This window comes from Castanea sativa, chromosome 8 (genome assembly GCF_040712315.1).
Source record: "Castanea sativa cultivar Marrone di Chiusa Pesio chromosome 8, ASM4071231v1".
Taxonomy (NCBI): Eukaryota; Viridiplantae; Streptophyta; class Magnoliopsida; order Fagales; family Fagaceae; genus Castanea; species Castanea sativa.
In genome coordinates, this window is record NC_134020.1 from 15,523,595 (window position 1) to 15,536,728 (window position 13,134).

The 13,134-nt window shown below is 41.1% G+C and overlaps 1 protein-coding gene across 1 annotated transcript; it reads left to right on the forward strand.

Moving 5' to 3' along the window:
* The first annotated feature begins 818 nt into the window (after positions 1–818).
* On the forward strand, positions 819–1,450 carry LOC142605915 (uncharacterized). Its single transcript, XM_075777341.1, has 2 exons — positions 819–989; positions 1,103–1,450. Exons 1-2 carry the CDS (start codon positions 819–821, stop codon positions 1,448–1,450), a joined length of 519 nt encoding a protein of 172 aa, XP_075633456.1.
* The last annotated feature ends 11,684 nt before the right edge of the window (positions 1,451–13,134 follow it).

The window sequence follows — 13,134 nt, forward strand, 5'->3', positions numbered from 1 at the left end:
GAATGGTTAGCTAATGTGGTTCTAGTGCTGAAGAAGGATGGGAAAGTGAGAATGTGTGTAATCTTCCAAGATCTTAATAAGGCTAGCCCGAAAGATGATTTTCCTTTGCCTTACATTGATATCTTGGTCGAGAACGCAACAGGACATGCCTTGCTGTCATTTATGGATGGTTTTTCGAGATATAATCAGATAAAGATGGCTTTGGAAGATATGGAGAAGACCTCCTTCATTACTTCATGGGGATGTATTGCTACAAGATTATGCCATTTGGCCTTAAGAATGTTGGTACTGCTTACCAACGTGCAACCATTACCTTGTTGCATGATTTGATCCACAAAGAACTAGAAGTTTATGTTGACGACATGATAGTGAAGTCCAAAGACCGTAATGGGAACATACCAGCTTTACGGAAGTTCTTTGAAAGAATCTAATTTTATAAATTGTGGTTGAATCCAAAGAAGTGTACTTTTGGTGTAACATCCGGAAAGCTATTGGGGTTTATGGTAAGTCAAAGGGGAATTGCAATGGATCATGACAAAATCAAAGCAATTATGGAGATAAAGCCTCCCAGGACTGAAAAAGAGATTCAAGGATTTTTAGGGAGGATACAATACATCAGTAGATTCATAGCCCAGCTCACCATGACACGTGAGTCATTATTGGTTCCACTACTCAAGAAAGAAGTTCCCGTAGTATGGAATGAACAATACTAAGAAGTTTTTGAAAGGATTAAGAATTATCTGATGAAACCACCAATACTGGTTCCACTGGTACCTGAAAAACCATTATTGTTGTATCTCACAACTACGGATACAACAATGGGGGCTTTGCTTGATCAATACCTAGAGGAGTCTAGGAAGGAGAATGCGATTTATAACATTAGTAAGAAGATGCTTGCTTATGAAGAGAAGTATTCAACACTTAAGAAAACATGTGTAGCACTTGTATGGGCACCCCAAAAACTTAGACATTATATGCTTGCTTTCAAGGTCTTTTTGATTGCAAGAATGGACCCTTTGAAATATTTGATGGAGGAGCCTGTGCAAGAGGGGAAGACTGGGTTCTGGTTCTGTTAGAATTTGATATTAAATATGTGACCCAGAAGTCTGCGAAGGGGAGAGCAATTGCTAATCACTTAGCCCACTGTTCACCTAAAGAAGCTGAAGAAATCCAAGGGGACTTTCCTGATGAGGATATCATGGGGATCAAGTTAGAATCATGGAAGATGTATTTTGATGGAGTAATTAATCAAAATGGAAGTGGCATTGGAGTTCTCTTAATTTCTCTAAAAGGGACACACATCCCATTCTCTGGTAGGCTCAACTTTTCGGCCACTAATAATGCTACTGAATATGAAGCTTACATTATGGGGTTACAAGCGGCCCTAGGTCTTGGAGTAAAAGAGTTGGAAGTATATGGTGATTCAGCTTTGATAATTTCTCAGATTTAGAACAAGTGGAAGATCAAGGAGGAAAAGCTAATGCCTTATCATGAATATCTTCAAAAGTTGGCCTCAAAATTTGGTAAGATTTAGTACTAGTATGTGCCAAGAATGTAGAATCAGATTACAGGTGCTTTAGCAACAATGATATCCATGATGGATGGGCCTAAGGAGGACGAAGCTCGACAAATAGTGGTGGAACAAAAAGAAGAGCCAGTTTATTGCATGTCAATAGAAGACGGTGAGGAAAAGAATGGGGAAGGTGAATGGTATTCAGAAATTTTACAGTACCTTAAGGATAGGACATACCTAAGCTCTACAGACAAGAATGACGAATTGACCATCAGGAGGTTGTCCACTAATTATATTATTTGTGGTGAGAGGCTTTACAGAAGATCATAGGACGAAATTCATCTCCTTTGCGTGACTGCCAACGAAGCACAGCAAGTAATTAAGAAGGTTCATAAGTTAAGTTATAGGCCACATATGAATGCACGCATGCTATCACGGAAGATAATAAGACAAGATTATTACTAGACTACTATGGAGGTAGACTGCGTTACTCATGTTCAAAAATTCTATCAATGCCAAGTCCATGGAGATCTAAAGCACATGCCACCTATGCTATTACATACCATGACTTCACCATGGCCATTCTCTACGTGGGGAATAGATATTATTGGGAAGATTCACCTAGCAACATCCAATAGCCATGAATGTTGCTATTGATTACTTCACTAAATGGGTGAAAGTTGCCTCACACAAGGTTTTGAACTTGAAGAAAGTTGCTCAGTTTATTCAAACTAATATCATTTGTAGATATGGGGTACCACATGAAATTATTTCAGACAATGGGTTACATTTCAAGGGAGAAACTAAAAACCTACTTCGATAGTTCAATATTCAGCACCACAAATCCTCACCTTACTGTCCTCAGACCAATGGAGCAGTTTAGGCTACAAACAAAAATATAGGGCGAATTCTCAAGAAGAGCACGGAGAACTACAAGAATTGGCATCTACAATTACCCTATGCACTTTGGGGGTATAGGACATCAATTCAGTCTTCCACAGAAGCCACTCCTTAATCATTGGTGTATGGGATGGAAGCAGTCCTTCCCATTGAAATGGGTGTTTGTTTATTGAGAAAAGTACTGGAGGGTGAAATCCCTAAAGTAGATTGGTTGTAGAGTAGACATGACCAACTATACATGATGGATGAAAAGAGACTCAAGGCCTTAGTGCTCAAAGAGATCCGAGCCTGGTTCAAGAGACAAACGGGAAGTTCAAGCAAAATAGGGCATGTCCATATATTATCAAGAAGATATACTTTGGGGAGCAGTAAGGTTAATGGACTTAGATACAAAACCTTTTATTGAGCCAACCAATATGGATCAATTGACGAAATACCATGTCTAAGGTGGTAGTCTGAAAAAACCATGTCTGAAGTGGTTGTAAGTAATGTTATTTTCCTTCCTATGTTCGAAAAAAAACAAAGAAAAAGAAAAAAAAGGTAGGTTGAAAACTCGAAGGGGCGATCTACACAAAAGGAGAGTATAAAAGAAAGAAAGTGAGAGAGCCTGTTAGGTTGAAAACCCTAAAGGGCGGTGAAAGTTCAATATGTGTATAAAACACCTTTGAACGTTTAGACCCCCAAAATACAAATTACCAATTCAAGCTTATCAGCAAACAATTTACATGCGGAAAATGTAAATAAGCTAAAACAGAATTGATAACATAATCTAAACCAAATAAAATCACATCCACAGTAGAAATTAAATGGCAAAGATTAAGGGAAGAGAGATGCAAACACAAGGACAACACAACGATGTGTTATCGAAGAGGAAACCGAAGCTCTCGGCGTAAAACCTCTCCGTCGCCCTCCAAGCGGTCAATAATCCACTAAAGAATGTAGTTGGGATACATGGACAGCAGAAGACCCTCCAAGCCTAATCTACCCAGTGTATCTAAGCACTCCAAGCTCCTACTCCAACGAGGTTGCGCCGAACCTATTTATTCTTTAGCTTACCGGATTCCACTATAGCCCATAGCATCAGCCAATAATGAAATTGGTCCCTTCCTAACTGCTTCCCAAAGCACCAAACAACCTTCTCACAGATATGGGTATGGTGAGAAAAGGTTTTGGTAATGTACCTTTCAAGGATGTAACAATGGAGTCGAAGAGAGTAGAGGAATTTGAAGAGTCTCTATGTGAAGATTGTGGATGAGTCAATCTTGTTTTTCTCTAGGGTTTCTCTCTCAAAATTCTCTCTAGAAGCTCTCTACATTTTGTGGGTATAAGGGGCATTTATACTGGAGTGAGAATGGAATGCGAAGAGTCAGGTTTTTTAAAACAGAGCTGACTGGCGACTTGGCCTCGCGACTTGACTGAGTCGGAGTTCAAGCCACGAATAAACAGAATGGCCAGACTGGACTTTTTGTCCTGTAGTGCTCCAACTGACGTGACTATTCGTCTTCTTTGCATGGTTCACTCGTGTGCATCATTTGGCGGCTTGCAAGCCGCCAGCCACCCGCGAGATCCAGCCGTGAGTCCCTGCTTCACTGCACAGTCTTGAGCATTTCTTTACACTTTCTCACACATGACCCTTACATGAATCCCACCTAAAAATAGGGTTTCTAAGTGTTGAATTACAAGCAAATTGGCACGGAATAAAGCCAACAAAGTGGTTGATAAATTTCAACCTTACAATCTCCCCCTTTGTCTATTCCGTGACAAAACCCTAAAACAAACTCTAGACTTAACACGTGAGTAGGGAACAGTTGAACAAAACTTACTCACACCTAACTCTAGAATCTGTATAGCTCTTGAATCATAAGAACAAGTGTCTCCTGAAGCACAACAACATAATATGATTATTGCATGCAAAAAAACTTGTAATGCATATGAGGCAAGCACAATGCGATCAAGGACAATGGAGTAAAGTAATAAACCAAAGCTTGACCATATAGGCAATCACTATGAAATAGTGACCACAATGCTCATTCACACTTGGAATGAGCATCCGGACATGCAAGCTATTAAGCTTAAATGCAAAGAATCATTTGCATGTCCAACACTCAACCAATGCACAATACATGAAGTATATGCATCTAGGAACAAGATCCTACTAGGGCACAAGAGTGATGTACTTAAAGCAGTGCAAAACATAACATCAAGTACATAAGCTACAAAGCATAGGTACAAAAACATAAAGGCTACATAAGCATGGTACAAACCATAAAAGCCTATAAACCATAGAAAAACAAACCCTAAAAGCTTACAAAAGCAACATGGGTACAGACAAAGCATAAAGAAAAGCATAAAGTAGAAAGATAAGATGCACAAAGTAAGTCCTGATGAATGATAAAATAAAGCCACATGTCAAACATCAATGCTCCCCCTTTGATCAAGCTCTTTCTCCCCCTTTTTGTCATGGAATAGCTAGTCCTCCTCGTCCTCTAGCTTCCTTTGAATTTGATCTAATTGGGTTTGGAAAGAAGTGAACTTTGTATCACAATGAAGAGTGTGATGGTGCAGAAGAGAGACTAGTCCTAACATCTTAGTGCTTATGTCATGAATGGATGTCAAAATGTTGTCTAACTTCTCATCATAGGAGGAGGAGCTGGTGCGAGAACCATTATGAGATGTTGAAGCCTCTGTCTTGATTCCCTTCCGACTATTTCCAATGCTAGCATGGAGTGTACGAATGTTGATTGGACTAAGCTTCGTGTAGGGCGACTCGTCAGTTGATGGATAAATTCCTTTGAGTTTCAATATCCTTGAAATGAGGCAACAAAAATGAATGCATGTCCTTGAGTCAGTTCTTGCAACAATTTTGCGCAGAACATGAAATATATGAGCGCAAATGTCGATCTCTTCATCAGTAATCAGATCATGTAAGAATAATGCCCTCCCTAGATTCATGTAGCCGGTGCTGGATAAAGGATACAAATTGTGGAACATAATTATTGTAAGCACCCTTAGTTCTGGGGATTGGGAGGAAACACTAATTGAGATCCCAGAGTGTGAGAATTCCAAGTTTCTTCCAAGAGCATCCCAAAGTACATCTTCCTCTGGATTCAACTCATCATACATCGGTGGCTTGGTGAATATTGGTCGGTTGATGTGTAAAATTTCTGCCAAATAAGTGGGAGTTACTGAGAAAATCTTTCCTCTAACCCAGTATTTGAGTTCCTCTCCCTCAATAATGGCATTAGCATAGAACTCTTTCACCAAATGCTCGTATGCATCATCAAGGTCGGAGAGAAGAAAGTTCCAATTCTTGGTGGCAAACCATTCAGGGATTTTAGTGTCCTGAAGAGATAATTGGTCAACAACTCTTTCAATCAATGGAGTGACATCTTTAAAGTAGTTCTCATAGGTCTGAGATGCAGCATAAGATCTGAACTTGTGTGGATCGTACACTCTTGTAGTGAATCGGGTCCGCTTTGGCTTTGGAGAGAGATCATCAACATCAATCATAAGCTCTTTCCCTTTGCTGCTGCCTCCTTTCACAGCTGCTCTTTTGAATGGAGACATTTTCATGGTACATTATGTTACAACAAAGAGCAACACAGACCACACAAGACAACAAACTCTATTAGCTCAGAGTTAGTTCCAAAAACAAAAATATTGTGGAAAAACCCTAAAAACATAAGAGTAGTGTCACAATCATATCACAAAATGTGTGAGAACAACAAAAAAAATACATCCAAAGATAGAGTGAAACAATGCATATCCAACACAACCCATACGACAATCCAATCGAATCAACAAATCCCTATATGCTCGCATTAAAGACACAAATATCCACAATGATACCCACTCCAAGAAAACTTGGTTGAGAAAAGTGAAATACAATAAGAGAGAAATGGAAACCATGCCTTTTCTTGAAGATTGGTGAACAAGTGAGGAAGAATTTTGAGAGTTTGTGTGAGAACACAGTGTTTTTGAAAGAAGGAAAGATGAACAATTCGCGAGATGCAATGGAAAATGAAAGGCTGCAGAAACCATTTCTGGAAAAGAAAACTTCATTGTGGAGAACACGCGTTTTTCGCGACTCAGTCAAGTCGCGTGCAAGTCGCCAGTCTTAGTTGCTAGATCACTTAAAACTAAAATTTTGAAAATTTTGTCTAAGTGTTTTTCGCGACTGGAAGTTCTACCCGCGAGGAAGTCACGAAGTAAGCCACAAAAATCTCTGTGCACCCCTCGTGACTAGACCTTCCACCCGTGAACAAATCGCCACTCTAAGCCGCGAAAAACATAAATACCCAAATTTTGAAAAATATTCTAAGTATTTTTCGCGATTGGGACATTTACCCACCAGTGAGTAGCAAGAAATCTCTATATAGGCTCGCGACTGAGGCATGCGACTAGACTAACCCGCGACTGATTCGCCAAAACAAGGCAACACTATTTTTGAAATTTTGACATTTTTGAAAGAACAAAGTACTTTCCAAAAACAACTTAAAAAACTCAAAAATCTTTTTGTGTTTGATCAACATAAATTGAGCATGTGAAAACACATTTAATCAAGTGCAATCACACAAATGAATATGACATTCATTGACCATAGGCTTGTGTGATGTGTGTGGGTATAAAATATGAGACAGTCCTTAGTCTAATGTGAAGCTTCAATGATCAATTCAACCAAGCCATACACAATTAGCACCAGATAATGTGACCCATCTCAATTATAGAAGTATGCATATATGACCTCCCACAAAACCTGAAAGCATAAGATTGAAGCTTTTCATTTGGCTCCATATACATCATATCATTTGATCTTTTTGAAACAACACATCTCATTATGAGATCGATGCCAGAAATTTTGATATTTCAGTTGATGAGATAGCCTTTGGCGTTTTGGGCATCATACAATTTATAAAAGTCGCTTTCCCTTTTTCCTAGTCAAATACTAGTATGTGTGATAGGATTTTGCAGCTCAATATCTCTTTTCATTTGGAGATTTACATTTGGTGAGCTCTTGTAAGCAAAAACAATAAATAAAGGAGTGCGAAGATATATAGGCACAAGTCTATGCATGTCTCAAGATCGACAAAACCATTCACTAATCATTCATGACAAGTTTGGAGATCTATTTACAACAGTCACATAGATGTTAAGATTTCTCCCTCAAAGATATGAGTGCATAGGGAACAAGCTATGCTCGTAGATGCACAAGGCCATTAGTACAAAGGTACAAGGAAAAACATGTTTTGAGACAAAAACCCAACAAAGACGATCAAACTTTTAGGATTTTCTACTTTTTATGTGTTTTTGGATTTTTGACACAAAAACAAGAAAGATTAATCAAAAACAGTGTAGAACATTTAAAGACAAAAGTAAACAAACAGAGCATGCTATACAAATAGCTAATAAAGGAGTGTGTGTTCAATAAAAGAGAAAAATAGAGAGGAAGAACACACAACACACAAGAGTTTCAAGGAATTGTACTAACACCAATGGTCTTACGGAGTGATTCAAACCGTGGACCATCGAGAGGTTTGGTGAAGATATCTGCCTTTTGATTGTCAGTGTGTATGAACTCAAGACACACAACTTTTTCTTCCACCAAATCTCAGATAAAGTGGTAGCGTATCTCTATGTGTTTTGACTTTGAATGCTAAACTGGGTTCTTAGAGAGATTTATGGCACTGGTTTTCTCACAGAAAACACACATTGTATCTTGAGGAATCCCATCGTCATGAAGTAGCTTCTTCATCCAAAGGAGTTATGTACAACAACTTCTAGTGGCTATGTATTCAGCTTCAGCCGTAGAAAGAGACACAAAGTTTTGTTTCTTGCTTATCTAAGAGACAAGGTTGTTACCAAGGTAGAAGCAGCCTCTTGAAGTACTCTTTCGATCATCCACACTTCCAGCCCAATCTGCATCTGAATAACCAGCAAGACAAGCATTCGAGTCCTTTGAATACCACAACCCATAATCTGGAGTTCCATTGATATATCGTATGATTCACTTCACAGCAATCAGGTGGGCTTCCTTTGGAGTAACTTGATATCTAGCACAAACACCAACGCTAAATGCAATATCCGGTCTACTAGCTGTAAGATAGAGTAAACTCCCAATGATACTCCTATACAAGGTTGGACTCACTTCTACTCCAGAAGAATCAACATTCTGCTTTGTGGACAAACTCATGGGAGTGGAGGCGTGCTTTTTGGAGTCTAGTCCAAACTTTTTGACAATATTTCTAGCATACTTTTCTTGTGAGATGAATATGCCTTCCTTCTTTTGTTTGACTTGAAGGCCCAAGAAAAATGTAAGCTCCCTCACCATACTCATCTCAAATTCTTTCTTCATTTCCTCAAAGAATTCTATAGCCCGATCATCAATGGTTGCTCCAAATACTATGTCATCAACATATACTTGAGCCATTAGAAGATAATCTTCATCATTTTTGACAAATAAGGTCCGGTCGACATACCCCCTTTTGAATCCTCTATCCAGGAGGTAATGGGTAAGTCGATCATACCAAGCTCTAGGAGCTTGTTTCAAACCATACAGGACTTTCTTCAATCTCAACACATGATTAGGGAAGTGAGGATCCTCAAAGCCTTTGGGTTGTTCAACAAACACTTCTTCATTCAAGTATCCATTTAGAAATGCACATTTTACATCCATTTGATAGAGTTTGAAGTTCATAGTACATGCAATTGACATAAGAATGCGAATAGACTCAAGTCTTGCTACAGGAGCGAAAGATTCATCAAAGTCTACTCCTTCTACTTAAGAGTATCCTTGAGCCACTAACTGAGATTTATTCCGGATAATCTCTCCATCTTCATTTGTCTTGTTTTTGAATATCCATTTGGTGCCGATGACATGAACATTTTTAGGCCTTGGAGTAAGTTCCCATACATCATTTCTCACAAATTAATTCAGCTCTTCATGCATTGACTCAACCCAATTTTCATCTTGGAAAGCTTCTTCTACCCTTTTTGGCTCAAATTGGGCATGATAGCAATGATATGTGATGAGGAATGAAGTACTCCAGATCGTCCACGGTCATCCACACCAGCAGCCGTCCAGAAGAAAGCATCAAGACGGGAGCTAACGCCATAGCCGTCCATGGACGAAGTCAAACCCACATCTCTGGTCTTGAGAAGACGACCACCTCGTCCTGACTAGACTCATCCACACGAGGACCCCTGGATGAAGACGTACACTTGGATTACTAAAATACACTTCACCATTCCGTAATACACGCATAACTTTCGATGACCGTTGTGTGAGAAAATACAACTATCAGGTGGTTATGGGAGTTATCCAAGAACCCCGGACCTCCTGAAATCTAGGGGAGGTTACAATTTCAATAACTGCCCCCAGGACACTATATAAACAGCCATTCAGACCAATGGAAGGTACGTTGAACATTTTCCCAAGAAATTGGAACTCCAAAGATATAGAGAGAAAACTGACTTTACCATCGGAGGGTTCTTGGCCGGCGATCCCGTTCACCTTTGATCATTTTCCTTTGTTTTTCAGGCCATTAGAGAGCGAGTGATCCTTTCAAATCCGGAGCATCCAGCCTACTGATTTTCCTTGCATCATCAGTTGGCGCCGTCTGTGGGAAAGAGCAAACAAACACTATTCACTGTTCTTTTATTTGATTGTGTTTTTATTGTCAAGGGTTACTCTATCCTAGACAAAAGGCTGAATGGTTCGAACAAGATCAAGGGCTACTAGCCCAGGCCACCAGGAGAGTAGGGGTGCATCTAGTAATCCCCTTCGTGATTGTAGGTCAGCGCCTGTCATGCAACCGCCTTCTATTCAACACATATAATCCATGGCTGCCGCTATGGCAGAACTGACGCGTCAGAATCAAGAGTTGAATAGGGAGATCAACCTTAGGAGGCAGTGCCAAGATGGGCACACGGAGGGACGGGCACCAAGTCAGGAAGGAGGAGAAGAAAATGTCGAGTCCGAGAATCAGACAAGGGGTACTACTTCAAGAAGAATGCCGCACTTGGAGAGAGAGATGGACCAGATGAGGAAAGCCATGGATGAGATGAGGGAGAATATGAGACGGGCAAACCCAGTGGATGATATGGTTCACCGAATGGACTCCCCTTTCACAGCTTCTATCAACAGTCATCCTCTACCCCCGAAATTCAAAATGCCTTCTCTGGACTTGTATGATGGAAATCGCGACCCTTGCGATCATATTTCAACTTTTAAGACGACCATGCACCTTCAAGGAGTCCCGAACGAGATTATGTTTAGAGCTTTTCCCACCACACTTAAGGGACCAGCGCGAGTGTGGTTCAATAAGATACCCCCAAACTCGGTGGGATCATTTGAAGAGTTGAGTAAGTTGTTTGTCAACAATTTCATTGGAGGACAGCGTCACAAGCGTTCCTCCTCTAGTCTATTGACTATAGAGTAAGGGGAAAATGAGAGTTTTTGATCCTTTATTACTTGGTTTAATAGGGAGGCCTTGACGGTGGACAAGATGGATGACAAGTTATTGCTGGCCGCTTTCCACAATGGGGTTAATTCTGACTTGTTCATTCATAAGCTCTACGAGCAGGAACCATAGACTATGGCCGAGCTCGTCCATTTGACCTAGAATTTTATGAATGTTGAGGACGCTATCATAGCCAAGAAAAGAAAAAGGGCAGAACGCTCGGAAGCGAGTCACCATCGTTATTCAGATCAGGGACCTCGTCCAAAGAAAGCTCGGGTAGACGAGAGGAAAGATAAGGATGGTAAGAAGGCGAGTTCCTCCGCGAGGAATCAGCAATACACGCCCCTGACTATGCCACTAGAGCAGGTTCTTATGCAGATCAAGAATGATTCGTCCTTGAAGTGGCCAGATAAAATGAAGGGAGACCCCAACAAGCGTAATAGAAGCAAGTACTGCCGCTTTCACAGACACCACGGGCATGACACGGACGAGTGCTTTGACTTAAAGCAGCAGATAGAAAATCTCATTAGACAAGGAAAACTGAGGAACTTCCTTGGACGAGACCAAAGTGATGAGAAAATGAAAGCCAAGGTGGAAGAATCATCACGTCCCCCACTAGGAGAAATAAGGGTAATTATAGGAGGAAACTCGATAGCGCAGTCATCCAAGTCAAGGAAGACATACCTGAAGGTGGTGCAGAACATCCAGCTGTCCGGACGACCTCCTAGGACAAGGGAAGTAGACCAGCAGGCCGTTACGTTCACGGACAAGGAAGCAGGACGACTTCATCACCCACACAATGACGCGATAGTCATCACCCTACTCATCTCTGACTACATGACCAGGAGGGTGTTGGTAGACAATGGCAGCTCTACAGACATTCTCTACTACCCCGCATTCCAGCAAATGAGGCTAGGACAAGATCAGCTTCGACTAGTGAACTCGCCGTTGGTAGGATTTGGAGGAATGAAGGTGCAACCGGTGGGCACCATCACATTACCAATGGTCGTTGGAATATATCCACAACAGATAACCAATGAGGTAAATTTCCTTGTTGTTGATTGTGCATCGTCATATAATGCAATTATTGGAAGACCAACTTTGAATAGCTGGAAGGCGGTAACCTTGTCCATCAAATTTCCAACCGAGCACGGAGTAGGCCAAGTACAAGGAGATCAGTTAGCCGCCAGAGAATGCTACTTAGCTATGCTGGCAATGGACGAGCACATGCAGGCAATGAGTATAGACAGGAGAAGGATTGCGGCGGAGCCCACTGAAGTATTAGAAGATGTCCCTTTGGATGATAACCAGCCTGAGAAGTTTACTAGAATTGGGGCGAGCATGGAAGAGGGGGCAAAGCATGCTTTGGTTCGATTTCTGAAGAAAAGCCTCGATGTCTTTACATGGAGTCATGAGGACATGCCTGGCATTGATCCGAGTGTCATTACCCATAGCCTGAACGTGTGTCCCTATTCAAAACCAGTGCGTCAGAAGAAAAGGATTTTCGCTCCTGAGCGAGACAATGCCATTAAGGAAGAAGTACAGAAGTTGGTCGCCGTGGAGTTCATCCGAGAGGTTTATTATCTAGATTGGTTGGCGAACGTGGTCATGGTCAAGAAAGCTAACGGCAAGTGGTGAATGTGCGTGGACTTCACTAATTTAAACAAAGCTTGCCCCAAGGATAGTTACCCATTGCCACGCATTGACCAGTTGGTGGACTCGACGGCAGGTCACAGAGTGCTTAGCTTCATGGACGCTTTCTCAGGTTACAACCAGATACAGATGGATGAAGTGGATCAGGAGAAGACCTCATTCATTACGAGCCAAGGGTTGTATTGCTACAAGGTAATGCCCTTTGGTTTGAAGAACGCAGGGGCGACTTACCAAAGGCTGGTTAACCATATGGTCCGTCCTCAAATCGGGTGAAATGTGGAGGTTTATGTAGACGACATGCTGGTAAAGAGCCAGGACGAGGATAAACATCTGGACGACCTTCAAGAGACTTTTGATACATTTCGGCGGTACAACATGAAATTAAATCCAAGCAAGTGTGCTTTCAGAGTTTCATCGGGGAAATTTTTGGGGTTCATTTGTCTCGAAAGCTACTGATAAGTGTTTGCCTTTCTTTAAAGTCCTTAGGAAGGCATTTGAATGGACGGACGAGTGTCAAAAGGCCTTCCAAGACTTGAAGACATATCTCATGACAGCGCCGCTTTTGAGTCCATCTGTACCTGGGGAAGAGTTGGATTTGTATTTGGCAGT